At 46.8% G+C, this 16210-nt stretch overlaps 1 protein-coding gene across 1 annotated transcript in view; it reads right to left on the reverse strand.

Moving 5' to 3' along the window:
- Nucleotides 1-328: 328 nt before the first annotated feature.
- PDIA4 (protein disulfide isomerase family A member 4) overlaps nucleotides 329-16210 on the reverse strand; it is a 70118-nt gene continuing 54236 nt past the window's right edge. Inside the window, exons 6-10 of the mRNA XM_029589475.1 lie at nucleotides 9666-9824; nucleotides 7303-7454; nucleotides 6961-7117; nucleotides 5965-6198; nucleotides 329-1260 (exon numbers count right to left, since the gene is read on the reverse strand). Of these exons, the coding sequence (XP_029445335.1) occupies nucleotides 845-1260; nucleotides 5965-6198; nucleotides 6961-7117; nucleotides 7303-7454; nucleotides 9666-9824 (1118 nt within the window). The 3' untranslated portion in view covers nucleotides 329-844. The remainder of the gene's footprint in view (nucleotides 1261-5964; nucleotides 6199-6960; nucleotides 7118-7302; nucleotides 7455-9665; nucleotides 9825-16210) is intronic.

Consider the following 16210-nt stretch of genomic DNA (forward strand, 5'->3'; position numbering starts at 1 on the left):
AAGAGAACATGAAGCATCACTCTTTGTAGTTTCTCCCCTTCCCAGCTTTGTTCCAAAGTATCAGTTAAACACCAAAAGATATCTTCCATTTTTCATTTGTGTATGGAGATTTTTCTTCCTAAACTATGTACATCACCTTCAGCTCTTTATTAGGTGATTAAATCTAAAATTGAGACTTGCATTACTTGCATATACGAATAAGAAAACAGCTTTTAACCATTCAAAAAAAAAAAAAAAAAAAAAACCCCATCAAGTTAAAAGTTCAGGTGAAAGAAAGGGGTCACATATCAATAGTTTGCTTGTTTGTAGAACTGCACCAGAGACCAGATTAAGTGAAAATTATGCTCCTTTAATGCAAGTTATTGCTCTCCACAGAAATGAGAAATTTTCTTCTCAGTAGTCTATGTTCTTGCCACCCTCCTATTGGCAGAACAGTGACTTAATACTTAAAACCAGAAAACCAAATTATCTACAAAACAAATGAGAAAAAAAAATGAGGATTATTTAAGGACTTATCAAAATATTTCTTTATGGTAAACGTAAGTTGTTGAAACACAAAACAAATTTTAACAACAAAAATCAAAACGAACAGGGATCATGTGTGTGGCTCAGTGAAACAGAACCAAAGGCAATGCAATAACTTCACACAGTAAAAAGCTTTGATTGTAGAACCGGTAATGGCATTTTCTATCCCTTAACTGCCCCCACCCACCTTGGCCCATACTGCATAATTAGTCCAATCAGCTCATTAATATCTTGCATACAAAAAAACCCCTCCCTTCTCCTGCTCCTCCCCCCTTTCAAAATGTGTTTATGAAAAAAAAAGAATTCCATTCTTTCACTCCTAAAGCTCAACTTTTCTCCTGCTGGCTTTGGTTGAATGTTCTTCTACAAATTTACTCAAACTCTCCAGATCTCTGCCCCCACTTTCAAATTTAATAGGGTTCTCTTTGTTGTTGCGTGGAGCAAAATAAATAGTAGGAAAGCCCTCCGCTTTGTACTTTTCATTAGGTATGTCGTTGGCAGTGGCATCCATCTTGGCTATGACAATGCCTTCTTCTGTCTTGTACTTTTTGCCCAATTCAGTATAGATGGGCTCCAGGCTCTTGCAGTGTCCACACCATGGGGCATAGAACTCTATCAGCACATCAGTCTTCGGATCCAAGACTATTTGTTCAAATGTTTTACCAACAACAATTTTTACTGGTCCTTTGTTACTTTTGGGTAGTGGTTGTGACTTCACAATAGGCTTCAATTTTCCTGTTTAGTGGCAAAAAGAGAAGAGGAGGGAACAGTAGTTACAAAATCTGACAAAACATTTTTCATATTCTCTTCCATCTACAAGACAGAGTGATAACCTGACAGATCAGTGTCCAAGACTTGCATAGCAGGCCATCCCAGCCCAACCAAGGAGAGGAAGAGAGTTTGTGGCCCTGCTCCTGTTCTAACTCCTCCCCTTTTCTCCACAGCAGTATCAGCAGCATAAGGGGGTAGGACATGGAGTGCATGCTACTGATCCTCATGGCAACTCTTCCCTTACCCATGTCCCAGAGAGGAAGAATAGAGGAAAATCTGCTGCAATGACTGCAACACACTGTGTCTAGTGTGCTGCTAGCTCCTGCCAACTCTGTGCTGAGGCCCAGGGTTGGGAAAAGGAGGGACTTGGAGCAGATACTGAGAAAGGACTGAGGAACTGGAGGTAAGAACTAAACAGGTGAGGATACGAGGGTTCCTGAAGGGTAAGAGAAAAAGGGGGTACAGAGATGGGAGGACAAGTGCCCCTTACTTTGTCTCTGATCACATGATTTCCCATGGTTTTGATCTGCTAGAGAACTCTGACAAATCAGCAGCCAAGGAGGAAAACCAGAAAAAAAGTTTTCCTGTTTGACCAAGGTGGAAGCAGAGCAATTATAACTGCTGTACTGAACTCCTTGCATCAACTAAAGAAAGGATGAACTCTAGTATTAAGCGATGAAAGACATCTTAATTGAGCTCCTATTCTCCAGGATACAAAAAGGTTTCAGAAGAGGAAAATCTGCTTTCACATGCTCCAGCTATGAGTCACTGAAGATAGCCTTCCGCTCATGGAAAGAAGAGATTCATCCACTCCAACACTTCCTGATTCCTGGTATCATCTCATCTACTGAAATACGACATTGCTGTTGCATTGTCTGAAAACACCCTGACTGCTTTCCCTCTCAATTAAGAAGAGAAAATGAGTTAAAGATAAAAGTATAGCTCTGGCCTCCAAACAGTTGATAGACCAAGTAACTTTCACAGGTGACAGACCATAAGCCCTCAACCTGTTAGACTCACCTTCACCAACAGAGGTAACAGGGGTTGGATCTGGTAATGCCACAATTAGAGACCACTGAAACAAAAGCACTGAAGAGATCTCATGTGTGTCCTGGGTCAAGGAGCTAAATCCAATGCTGCTGCCATGGATCTGAGTAGCTCCAAGCCATTGGAGCCACCAGGATGACAAATCTCTGTACCCGACAGATCAAGTTGTCCACCCTACCCAATGTAAGGTATGCTTGACCCAAACTGATGTCGAATTGCGCTCCCAGAGAGTCCAGCAACTAATAAGAAAGCAGAGTTACTTACCTGTAACAGGTGTTCTCCAAGGGCTCCATCCAGTGACTTCACATGTGGGTGAAGTCACTGGATGGAGCCCTATCACAGAAAAATTTTCTGTCAAAGTTTCTAGAACCTTTGACTGGCCAACTGAGCATGCCCAGCATGCCATAATCCCTGTAGCCACAGGGGTCTCCCTTCAGTCTCGTTTGTGGCAAAAGGAGCGAGTGAAAAAAATAAAATAAAACGTTTCGGACCCAATTCCGCGGGGTGGCGTGTGGGTTTCGTGAGGACTACATCCTGCTGTCCATGGATAACACCCGTTACAAAGAATCAACTCTGCTTTCTCCCAGGACAAGCAGGATAGTAGTCCTCACATGTGGGTGATTAGCAATCTACAGGCTGACTCATTTGTTTGGACCAACAGCGTACAACTTGTGCAACAGGCAACAACTAGCGTACTGTTGGGGAAAAATGGGGCAGCCTGAAAATCACAGCAGATTGATGTGGAAGGAGTTGGGATTATATTGGAAAGTGCACGTTTACAGTCCAAGGTGTGTAAAACCCTCTTGCCCTGGTGGGAGTGAGGCCTTGGGGAAAAATGTGGGCAAGACTATAGACTGATTCAAGTGGAAGTCAGTAACCACCTTGGGAAGGAATTTAGGGGTGAGCACGCAGGACCACTCAGTCATGTAGGAGCCTGGTATAGGGTGAGTATGTGACAAGTGCTTGTAACTTGCTAACCCTTCGAGCAGATGTAATAGCTACTTTCCATGCAAGAAATTTAACATCGCAGGAGTGCAAAGGCTTAAACGGGGAGCGCACGAGCCTTGTAAATACTACATTCAGGTCCCACTCAGTGACTGGTGGGCGTAGAGGGGGCTTAAGTTGTAATAGGCCCCTCATGAACCTACTCACAAGGGCTTGCGCTGTTACCAGGGCATCCACAACTCCTTTGTGGTACGCTGAGATGGCACTCAGGTATACCCTCACCGAAGAAGTCTGGAGACCAGATTCTGAAAGGTGCCAGAGATAGTCTAATAGAGACGGAATGGGTCAGGAAAAAGGGTTGATACCTTTTTGCGTGTACCATATGGTAAATCCATTTCAATTAGAATGATAGGATTTTCGTGTGGAAGGCTTTCGTGAAGCTACAAGCACTTGAGAGACATCAGTTGAAAGGTTGAGTGGTTGCAGGATCAAGCTTTCAACATCCAGGCTATGAGGGATAGTGTCCGAAGGTTCAGATGGCATAACATGCCTTTGTTCTGAGTTATGAAAGTAGGCAATGCGCCCAGGGGAATGGGATCTCTGAGAGGTCGAGAAGCATGGGGAACCATATTTGAGGCCAATATAGGGCTATGAGTATCACTGACCCTTTGTCCTGTTGTAGCTTCACGAGAGTTTTGGCTATCAGCAGTATCGGGGATACGCGTATAGGAGACTTGTGTTCCAGGGGTGAGCAAAGACGTCCATGGCTAACTGGTTTGGTTGTCTGTGCAGGGAGCAGATTCTGCAGGGAGCAGATTCTGTGATTGAGTTCGGATGCAAAGAGGTCTATTATTGGTTGACCCCAGCGTTGGAAGATTTTGCTCGTTACTACAGGATCCAGAGACCACTCGTGGGGATGGAACTGTCGGCTGAAGCGATCTGCTACTACGTTCTGTATGCCAGTCAGATAAGTGGCCCAGAGATATATGGAGTGTGCAACGGCCCAGATCTGCATGGCTTCTTGGCAGAGGTGATAAGAGCCCATGCCGTCCTGCTTGTTCAAGTACCACATTGCAGCTGTGTTGTCTGTTTGTATGAGAACAGTTTTGTGTGAAAGGCAGTCCTTGAACGCATATAGAGCATAACGTATACCTCGAAGCTCTAGGAAGTTGATCTGAAACGTTGCTTCAAGCTGTGTCCAAGTACCTTGAGTTTGGAAGTTGTTCACATGAGCTCCCCAACCCAAGTTGGATGCGTCTGTGGTTAAGGTTACTTGCGGAACTGGTTGCTGAAAAGGTAGACCTGTTAGCAAGCTGGCTCTGTTTGTCCACCAGAGAAGCGATAAACTAACTTCAATGCAGATGTCTATAGTCTGGCCTTCTCTGACCTGAAGAATCACTCCATCTTTTTGAGTCAGCTCTTACATCCCTTAGGGGTCATCTTGGCACACTTGCTGCAACCCTGGATGTCATGAGATGTCCCCAGGTAAAGGACACCTTGTTAATGGTGAGCTGTGATTGACAGTTATTGAGTACGGGGGCAAGGCTTAAAACCGGAAGGGGACATGTCAGTACAAAATAAAAAGGGATGACAAATCGAATTCTATGGTGGTAACCAATGATGACCGGTGGCCACAGAGGACACCAGTGAAATAAAACAATGAGAAACCTGGCTAAGACGACTAAGGGGATAAAAACCAAGGGACCCTGTGTCGATGACGGGAACTTGCTGGAAAACAGTTCAAAACTGTAAAAGATTCAATTACCTGTGACTACAAGGCTCTGTTTGAAAAAGATTGAAAGGACCCTGCGAGGATGCATTGATTAATGGCATGCTCAAAAAAGCTCAAAGTTCTAGAAACTTTGACATAAGTCTACCGTGCCAGGCTAAATCTGTCACCCAAGTGCGAGGACTGCCATCCTGCTTGCCCTCAAAGGAAAGCTGTTTTTATAAGAAGCCTTTGATAGCAGAAATCACTACTAGATGTTGAGTGAGAAGCAAACCAACTTGCTATATTACAATATGGCACAAGAAACGGGCTGAACCCAACATATACTTGGGGTTCCGTGGGTGAGAAACTATCACTGCATAAGTCACTAACCATGAAATATACCTTGCAAATAACCTAGAGATTCTCTGCTGAGGCACTATTCATGCTCTGTGAAGTTATATTACAGAAGAGATAAGTCAGGCGGGGGGGGGGGGGGCGTGGAAAATGCATTTCTCGAAAAAGGCAAGAACCATTTTCTTGCCTCTTTAATATTGCACTTTAGGCCAAACACTTTCATTTGAAATACCCAAATACACATAGGAAAAATGGGTCTGAATATTTGAGAAATCTGATATCCCTTAATTTGCTCACTCAAAAGGGACAGCAAAGACTGGTCACAGGTACTTTCCTTTGTAGGCCCTTTATTATGGAATAGTTTATCAATCTTAGACAAAAATCCTATAGATGTTATTTAAAAAAAAACAAAAAAACTGGAAAGCACAATTATTCTATGAAGCATTTTCTCTCAGTAACTGAGCAGGATTTTAGCAGATTTTATCTACTATTTTATAGCTTTAAGCATGGTTGTATGTGTTTTATTTTGCAGTGTAATGTTTTTTTGAGAAAGTGGTCTCAAAATGTTTAAATAAAAATGTAGATAGTTGCTGAACATTTGTTTTGTTTACCTTTTTTGAACGCCAGCACAAAGTCCCGGAGAGTGTCTGAGTCAAACTCCTCGGGCTCCATGGCATACTTCTTGTTGCCAATATCCTGAATAGCAACGTTCACTTCTTCCCCACTCTCACCCAACCCGAGGTCATTCAGTTCCGATGAATAATCTTCCTCATTGGCAATGGCGAATGTGTATTCTGGAAAGTCCTTGGCTACTTCCAGGACTTTGCTTCGCCAGTACTGGGTTGCTGAAAACCATCACCAGGACACAAAAAGACAACAGAATGAGTGAGCAGGTAGCATATCCTTTCTATGGCTGGACAGTGAGATACCCAATTAAGATAACCCATGCACACAGCTCTTATACCTCTAGCCCCTCTGAGCAACTAGAAATTAAAAATTGGGTCTATGGATTTGTGGAAGTAATTCTCTTATTTTTTAGATATAGAATGTGGAAGGAGATCTCATATGGTTAAGTCAAAGGCCAAACAGAAAACATCTGTTACAGAAAAATATAAAAAATCATGAGTCTTTGTAATAGGTGTTTGCATAATATATTCTATTAATCTATCTTCATAAATATAAGTTTTTATAGTGCAACCAGATACTAGACAGACTTCAGCAAGACACTAAAGCCTTGACCAAAAAAAAAAAATACATACAAAGCTTAAACATTTTTTAAAACTCCACTGTCAAGATTATGGAGAACCAAGGTAGTACATATAGATATCAGAATAATGGTACATGCATACTGTACTTAAAGTAAACAAAACTGTTTTACAATCAGTGCCACCCAGTGGCTGCTGCAGCAAGCCTCCAGGATGACTGGCAGATTACATACTGCTGGATGCTGCTACTGCTGTGATAAGACAGCAGCATACTACACCTTTCTAGATTGCTTTCCAAGGCTTTTCACACCAGTGATGCTTAAAAAAAAAAAAAAAAAAATGCATCCTGTAGTGCAAGGCTTTTCAGTTTTTCAGCTATGCGACTACTCCCAGTTCTCTTACCAACTCTGTAATCAAAGCTGAAATCTACACTGTAGTAGACTACCACGAGGGGCCGTTTAGTGTATCTCTTCGCATCATTCGATATCTTACGATGACCAACTAAAGGCAGAGAGTGCGTTGTCACATGTTCCTTCACATCTGAATCTGTAGTAGAATCCTGTAATAAAATATTGCAAATTCTCTTTTCACAGAGATATAGCTTTTTAAGATCTTTGTGACTACGGCTCATTAGCCTGTCAGTTTTGTTTAGCTCAGTTTGTAATTTACAAATTTCACCATGCAAAGGCACTGGTGCAAACAAGTCAACTTTGTTCCTACGAGAACCCAAAACCAGCTCCTTACCTGAAAAGTCAAAGTGTGCTTCTTTGGCTCATATTTTGACTGAAATTTTTCAGGCTGCATGACTACTAACTGCCCAGGGGATGCTTTCAAGAAGTTTGTAATTTCACTGCTAAAGGTGTGGTGAAATGTGTAGTCTTCTCTTAAGTTGTTGGCTGCAAGAGGCAAACCACAGTATTGTAAACCAGGCAGGTAATGGGTCACAGGAAGATGTATTCCTGGGCATGTTATCACACAATTAACACATCAAATCAAATCACTATCATGAAACGCTGGTTGGTGGCAAGTGTTTCAAAAGTAGGTGGTAGCTTCACTGAAATTATCTGCAACAGGTAAGCCTACTATAAGTGTATATACACTCTCTCGTCTTTCAGTGGTGATCATCTGATAGATGAGTTCTGTGCACTACGGGGCCAATGCAAAACAGTGCTCTCAGCTGAGTGCACTGTCCAAGGCCCCCCCCCCCCCCCCACGAAACTAACAGTGCTCATCATATGCAAATGCATGTTAATGAAGCTATTAGCTAGTCTCTCCAGATTCCCCCCCTCCAAAAAAAAGTGTCTCTGACCCACACATTTTTACACTCAGCAATTAATGCCTGCTTAGAACAGACAATTTCTGAACAGCCCAAAAAAGTGTACAGAAAAGCAGAAGTTACTATTCTATACATCCTCCAACTTAATATCATGGCAATATTAAGTCTGAGGACTAATAGGTTTAAAAAAAAAAATTGTTTTAAAGTTATCTGGCAGTCAGGTTGGGAAAAAGGGATGCTCAATTAACAAGCGCCCCATTTCCCTAACCCGTGGCTGTGCACAGGTTAGGAAAACAGATGCTTGTAAAATTGAGCATCCATTTTCCTAACCCACTGACAGACAGACAGCCATCTTTCCTGGGCACCCACTGCCAAGGAGGAGCTAAGGGCGCAACCTTTGCCCCTAGCACCTCCTTGGCAGTGCAACCTCATTTAAATATTCGACTTCTGGCCCAGGAAAGGCGCTGGGCACGAGTTAGGAAAATGAGTACTTAACACAGAGCGCCTTTTTTCCGTGTTGATTTTTTGCATTGGCCCCTATGAGAAAAATATTCCAGTACAAATTATGAAAATTCATCCTGTAGGAAGTAAACAAGTGTCTGGAGAATAAATCACGTGCCCCAACACAAAGTTACCCCCCACCCAAGTATATTAAGGGCTGGGGGGGAAAGGAGTAGAGGCTTCCTAGAGAGGGGAAGGGGGGTCCAACAAGCCCCATTTTAAAAGAAACCTAAATTCTTTACACAGAGTCAGTATCGAGAGCATACAAAATGGAAAAATTAGTTATACTATATTAGAAATGTAAACATTTTGCAAGGAAAAAGGTGCTGACCACTGGTTCTTTACTAGAAGAAAGGGTATCTTTGATTGGGGCTGAAGAGGAAGGGATCTGGGAACAGTAAGAGGAGGGAAATGAAGGAAGAATCATAGGCAGGAGGGAAAGAAAGGATGGAGGAGAATGGGGGATTCAGGGAAGATAAGGAAAGAGAAAGGATAGGGAGGTGGGAAGGAAGGGGGTATTGGAGATGAAAGAGGAAGGTATATTGGGATGGAGTGGAGAAGGCACAGCTCTCTTCTAATCACACCCCGATTCCCTCTTTCCCTTATCTCCCCTTCTAAAGCCCCTTTAATCCCCTCACACTCCATTTCACTCTGCCTCACACCCCTCATGCACCCCCAGTTTACTCCCTCCCACAAACCCCTCACTTTTCCCAGTTCATGCATTCCCCCCCCATGATCCCCAGATCTCTCCCTCCCACTCTGGCCCGTATTCCCTCTCTTGCTGGCTCCTATGACTGAACAGGGGACAGGGCAGCCTTGCAGCTCCTCCTGTGCATCCTACCTCCTCCCTCTGCCAGGACCCGAATGGCTACTTTGAGAGGACACGTGGGAAGAGCTGCAAAGGCTGCCCCCGTCCTCCTGTTTGCAGCCACAGAAGCCGAAGAGAAATGGGATTTGGGTGGGGCCAGGAGAGGGAAAACTAGAGATCACGCTATCTACTGCCACCAATGTTACTCTTTCAGGGCAGGTGGGAGAGAGGAAATATGTACAGTTCACCAATTTTTTATTTTTATTTTATTTAAGGGTCCCCAGTCTCCTGTGGCAGTTTGGACAGGATTAGCCAATTCCGTGGCTACACAATTGTGGAAGACCGTGGGTCCTGAGTACAAGGAGAAAAATCAAATGGCTGACCCGAACAATCCACTTATACAGCACTTTGAGGTACTCTCTGCACTACTCAGCAAAGATGAATTGGCGGGGGGGGGGAGAGTAGATCGGGATAATATGGTCTGCCCTGCAGGGCTCTATCACTGGCAAACCAACAACTCACCTGCATCTTGATACAGCTGATAGGCAGGGTCGTGCTCACCACTGAAGACACCAATGATGATGACATCATCACCATCTTTTAGGGACTCCTGCACCTGTTTGAGGGCTTGTATCTGCTTGGATGGGGGGCCAGCCTGATCAGTCATGTAATCAACAATACCTGTGCCAAAGAGAAGGGAGGAGGGAAATCAGGGACAAATGGGGAAAAAAAAAAAAAAAGTGTACATTTTTACATATACCAACGGACCAAGGACAGAAAACACATGGAACAGAGACTCTTCAGAAATTTTTTTTCTTCTGTTATCCTAAGTAATTCCGCTATATCAATTATTCCAGAAATTGAGTGAGGAGCAGAGGAAAATTGGTTCTTACCTGCTAATTTTTGTTCCTGTAGTACCACAGATCAGTCCAGACAATGGGTTGAGCCTCCTGTCCAGCAGATGGGAGACAGAGAAAAACTATAAGGGTATCCTATATGAGGACAGTGCTCACCCTGCACCCCTCAGTATAAATGTTATCAAAGCAGAGAAACAGAATCGAAAATGAATCCGAATAAGATCAAGCAAGTAACCAAGCAAACACGAGCAATACAATGAAAACAGTCCAAGAACAGCTCTTAAATAGATATCCATTTAGTAAGTACATCCGGTGCCTCATAGGACTGCCATATCATAGTTCTGCAATGAAGGAGATATTCCCCATGTATCTGTGAAGAGAAAGCTTCGAGCCAGCTGAAAAGTAAATGTAGACAGGGCGGGAGTTTGGACTGATCAGTGGTACTACAGGAACGAAAATTAGCAGGTAAGAACCAAAATTTTCCTTTCCCTGTACATACCCGGATCAGTCCAGACAGTGGGATGTAACAAAGCTTCCTTAACTAGGGTGGGACCGAGACAGCCCCGCTCGAAGCACCTGCCTGCTGAAGGAACCAAAGACTGGCGCCTGTACGTCAAGACAATGCCGAGCAAAAGTATGCAGAGATTTCCAAGTAGCTGCTCTGCAAATTTTCTGTGGAGAGACAAGCTGGCTCTCCGGAACCGGCCGGCCCAGACAAAGATATGCGGATGCAATCGCCTCCTTTAGCCAGCAAACAATGGAAGCTTTAGAGGCTGTCTTCCCCTTATTTGGCCCGCTCCATAAAACAAAGATATGATCGGAGACTCTGAACTCATTTGTAACCTGTAAGTATTGCAGCAGAGCTCTTTTAACATCTAAGCGCCGCAGGTCACCGCCAGATGCGTTCGCAACATCTTCCAGAGGAAAAGCAGGAAGTTCCACTGACTGATTTATGTGAAAGGAGGACGCTACCTTTGTCAAGAAGGAACAGTCTTTAGGGAAACCCCTGAATCAGAAAAACTGAGAAAGGGTTCCCTACTAGATAAAGCCTGCAGCTCGGAAACCCTCCTGGCCGAGCAAATAGAGAGACTAGAAAGACTGTTGAGTCAGGTCCTTGAGTGTGGCCCGCCGGGCACCTCGTAAAGAACGCAAAGTACCAGGTTGAGACTCCAGGACGGACAAGTAGCCCGAACAGGCGGATTCAAGTGCTTAGCCCCCCTTAAGGAAACAGACGAAATCCAGATGGGCCGCCACCACATAACCATCTAGCCGCCCCAAAAGGGAACAGAGAGCTGAAACCTGTACTCGCAAGGAATTGAAAGACAAACCCTTAGAAGGCCATTCTGAAGAAAAAAGAGAGCACCAGGGACACAGAGGCCTTGCGTGCCAAAACACCGGACTCGGCACACATTGTCGAACACTCTCCAAACCCGAATGTAAGCCAGAAAGGTAGATGTTTTATGGACTCACAACAGCGAGGATATTACTTCCTCCTTATAACCCTTCTCAGTTGCCGCCACTCAAAAGCCAGGCCACTAGACAAAAGCAATCCGCCTGATCGAGAAATTCGGGACCTTGTCGCAGAAGGTTTGGGAGGTGACAGACGAAGAGGGCTATCCGTTATGAGGTTCACCAGGTCCACAAACCATGGCCTCCGAGGCCAGTCTGGTGCCATGATAATGACCGGACCCTTGTGGAGTTCTATCCTGAGTACCTTTCCCACCACAGGCCATGGTGGGAACACAAAGCAGGACGTCGCTGGACCAGGGCAGGATTAGGGCATCCAATGCTTCCGAGCAGTGTTCCCTTCTGTGACTGAAGAATCTGGGAGCCTTCGAATTCCTCAAGGTAGCCATCAAGTCAAGTGGGGAGTTCCCCACTTTCGCATGACTAGAGCCATCGCCTCTATGGACAACTCCCACTCTCTGGGGTCTAGATGTTGACTGAGGAATTCGGCTTGAACATTCTCCTTCCCCGCGATGTGGGAGGCCACCAGTCGCTCCAAATGTCACTCCGCCCAGGAGAGCAGTTTGCTGGCTTCCACGGCTACCAGATGACTCCTAGTGCCCCCCCTGGCGGTTGATGTAAGCTACCGTGGTGGCATTGTCGGAGCGAACCCTCACTGCCTTGCGACGGTCCAAGGGTAAGAAAGCCTTGTGTACCAGCCGGACTGCTCGGGCCTCCAGCCTGTTGATGTGCCATTTTGATTGAATCGAGGACCATTGGCCTTGGGTTGATTGATTCTGACACACCGCTCCCCAGCCTAAGAGGCTGGCGTCCGTCATTACAATAATCTACTGGGGAGTCTCTGGAGGCATGTCCTTCAACAGGTGAGTGAGCAAGAGCCACCACTGCATGCTGGCGACAGTAGATTCAGAGAGCGGTAGAGGCATCCGAAACTCCTCAGAGACTGGCTTCCACCGAGACAGCAAAGCTTTCTGTAAGGGATGCATATGTGCAAACGCTCATGGAACTAAATCTATAGTTGAAGCCTTGGAGCCCAGAACTTGGAGGTAGTCCCAGGCCGTGGGCACCGAGAGAGATAAGAGATGTTGTACCTGATTCATCAGCTTAAGCGCTTGGGCAGCAAAACCTTGGACACTCGGGTGTCTAAGCACGCTCCTATGAATTCCAGGACCTGTGATGGTTCGAGGTTGCTCTTGGAGAAATTGACTATCCACCCGAGGGAAGCGAGTACCCGACAGGACTCTGTTGACGGCTGTCACTCAGAGCTTCTCAGACTTTGCCCGGATGAGCCAGTTGTCCAGTAGGGGTGGACTAGGACTCCCTCTCACTGGAGAAAAGCCACCACCACCACCTTTGGTGAACGTGTGATGAGCGGTGGAGAGCCCGAACGGGAGCACCTGAAACTGATAGCGCTGGCCCAGGATGTTGAAGCGTAGATACTTCTGGTGTTCCTTGTGGATCGGGATGTGAAGGTAGGCCTCCGTGAGGTCTAGTGAGGCAAGGAATTCGCCTGTGCGAACCGCTGCTATAACCACCCGCAGGGTCTCCATCTGAAAATGGGGCACCTTGAGTGCCCTGTTGACTCTAGAGATCCAGGATTGGTCGAAAGGAGCCATCCTTCTTGGGAACGACGAAGTAGATGGAATACTGGATGGATCCATGTTCCTCTGGCGGAACCGGGACTATGGGGTCCCGAGCTCTTGAAGCCTGAGGAGAGTCTGGCACACCGCTGGACACTTCCAACTTCCATAGAGAGACACCAAGTAGCAGTCCGGGAGATCTCAAGCAAATTCTAACGCGTAACCTCCTTCAATCACATCGAGGACCCACTGATTGTAGTAATTTGGGTCCGCCCTCGAAAGGAATGAGACCATGCTTGCGATCTAGAGGGGGTAGCTCGCTGAAAGGACCCTCGTGGCTTGTTGTACCTGCGCTGCCCCCCTGAAGCGAGAGCGCGAAGGGAAAAATGATCTGGATGGCTTGGGATGGGCCTCAGGCAGCTTATGAACCTTGTTGTTGCCTAAGGATTTAATAAGCTGTTCCAGGTCCTCGCCAAAAAGCAACTTGCCCTTGAAGGGGAGAGTGCCCAACTGTGATTTGGAAGAGGAGTCTGCCGCCCAATTCCGCAGCCAGAGGAGGCGTCTGGCCGATACCACTGAGACCATGACTCTGGCTTGCACCTGGAGGAGATCGAGGGTATCAGCCCCTTACGCAATAGTGCCTTCCAGCCGCTGCCGGTTCCGCCTCTGCAGACGGGAGGTCCTGGGTGCTGAGTAATTGTTGTACCCACCTGAGGCTTGCCCTCTGCATGGGACTGCTACAGACTGTCGCCCGGACAGTACTTCTAAGATCCTCTTGAGATGCGGCTCCAACTTATGATCTTTAAGATCCTTTAACGCCGTGGATCCCACCACCGGGATGATGGTGCGTTTAGTAACTGCGGACACCGAAGCATCTCGAGAGATTGTTCGGGCAGGGGATAAAGCTTATCCATTGCTCTACTCACTCGGAGTCCAGATTTGGGGGATTCCCATTCCTGAAGCAGGAGCTGCATGAGTATGGGATGGAACGGGAAAGTACGAGGTGGAGCCCTAAGTCCCGCTAGGACCGGGACCACGGAGCGTGAAGTGAGGCACTGGTGGAATCCTCTGGAGGTACCTCTATCCCCAGCTCCTCCAGGATGAAAGGAATCAGCGGGTTAAGCTCCTCCAGTTTAAACAATCTCAGAACATGTAGGTCATCACCCTCGACAGGCGGATTGGAGAGCGACAAATCAGGATCCTGGTCTGGGTCTGGCAGCGGTGAGGGTTGAGAAGGGTCAGGAATGCCCGGCACGGTCCTGACCCTAGTGGCACCCTGAGAATCTGGGGCCCCAGGGCTCTGCCCGATGGCTATGCGAGGGATCTTGGCTTGGGGGGGGGGGGGGGGGGAGGGAGGGAGGGAAACCAGGGAAGGATCCCCCTGCTCCTCTAAGCTTGCCAAATAGGACCTATGAAGCAGAAACACAAACTCCGTAGAGAAACGGTGTTGTGCTTTCCCGGGTATCGGGGGGAGGAGGAGCCCCGTGGGATAGGTTGGGGGCTGCCCACGGGGCTTAAATTGGGCGGCGAATGATTCAAATCTGGCTCTCCTCCCCCAATGCGCCGAATCGGCAGTGAGCCCTGCACTCAAAATAGCTACCATTCGAGGTTTTTTCTGAGGGAGCCGGCCTGGCTGCATGTTTGATGGCCCGACTTCGGGCCGTAGATTTTCCCACCACCGGAGGATCCCTCCCATCCAGGTAAGCAAACAGAGCAAAGCCCCTCGCAGGAGAGCCGTGAAGCAGGCTCCCCACAGGCTATGCAGAAAACTGAGCGCAGCATCGGCAGCAGCGAAACTGCCGCGGCGGGAGAGAAATCAGCTGTGCCTGCTTGAAAAACTCGGGAGCCGGCGAAAACTGACCCACTCCATTCCTTCCCCTGCCTGCAGGACCCAACAATCTCGGTAATTGCCTGCCTTCGGTCAGTAAAGTATTTTTTTTTTCCACTTTACCAGAGCAGAGGCATTGAACATCTCTGTGTTAGCTAGGCACAGCAAGGGGGAGTGACTGGAACACCAGTATGACCTCTACGCAGGGAGAGAGGGTCACTGGGAAGGTCCTAGGCTGAATATTCAAGGGGAAAAATCCCCCCAGGACCGATAAGGGCTAGGAAACAGATCCGACTCCAATGGTGTTAAAACAGTTTTCCCAAAAAGTTCTCTTTTTTTCCCCCAAAAAACAGAAAATACTTGCTTGATCCTGGGAGAATAGAGGCAAGAAGAGAAAACCTCAGAGCTAGAGAAAACAAGACAAATACAGCTAAGAGAGGGGAGCCACAGGTTCAACCGTCTGCATCTGCTGGAAACAGAGAAATACTGAGGGGCGCAGGGTGAGCACTGTCCTGATATAGGATACCCTTTCAGTTTTTCTCTGTCTCCATCTGGTGGACAGGAGGGCTCAACTCAGACTGGACTGATCCGGGTATGTACAGGGAAAGGAAAATTAGTTCTTACCTGTTAATTTTCATTCCTGTAGTACCACGGATCAGTCCAGACCATGGGATGTACCAAAGCTTCCCTACAAAGGGTGGGACAAAGACAGTCCCGCTCGAAGTTCCTGCTGACCGAAGGAAATAAACACTGGCGCCTGTACGTCAAGGCGGTAATGTCGAGCAAAGGTATGCAGGGATTTCCACATAGCCGCCCTGTAGATTTCCTGCGGAGAGACCGATTGACTCTCTACCCGAGAAGTGGCCTGAGCACACAAGGAATGAGCTTTCAAACCCTCAGGAACCACCTGCCCTTAAATATAGGCTGAAGCAATCGCCTCCTTCAACCACCAAGCGATCGTAGTCTTAGAAGCGTGGTTGCCCCTATTTGGACCACTCCAGAGAACAAAAAGATGATCCGAGACGCGGAAGTCATTGGTAACCTGAAGGTACCGCATCAAAACGCGTTTAACATCCAATTGGTGAAGGTCACTGCCCCCTTACCCCGCTAAGTCCGCAGGAGAAAACGCGGGAAGTTTCGACTGATTGAAGTGAAAGGAGGAAACAACCTTCGGCAAGAAAGAGGGCACAGTTTTGAGAGAGACGCCCGAATCTGAGAACCGCAGAAAAGGCTCTCTACAGGACAGAGCTTGAATCTCCGACACTCTCCTGGCAGAGCAAATGGCAACCAGGAAGACAGTCTTGAGCGTCAAATCCTTGAGTAGCCCTTTGGAGA

This window comes from Rhinatrema bivittatum, chromosome 2 (assembly GCF_901001135.1).
Source record: "Rhinatrema bivittatum chromosome 2, aRhiBiv1.1, whole genome shotgun sequence".
Classification (NCBI taxonomy): Eukaryota; Metazoa; Chordata; class Amphibia; order Gymnophiona; family Rhinatrematidae; genus Rhinatrema; species Rhinatrema bivittatum.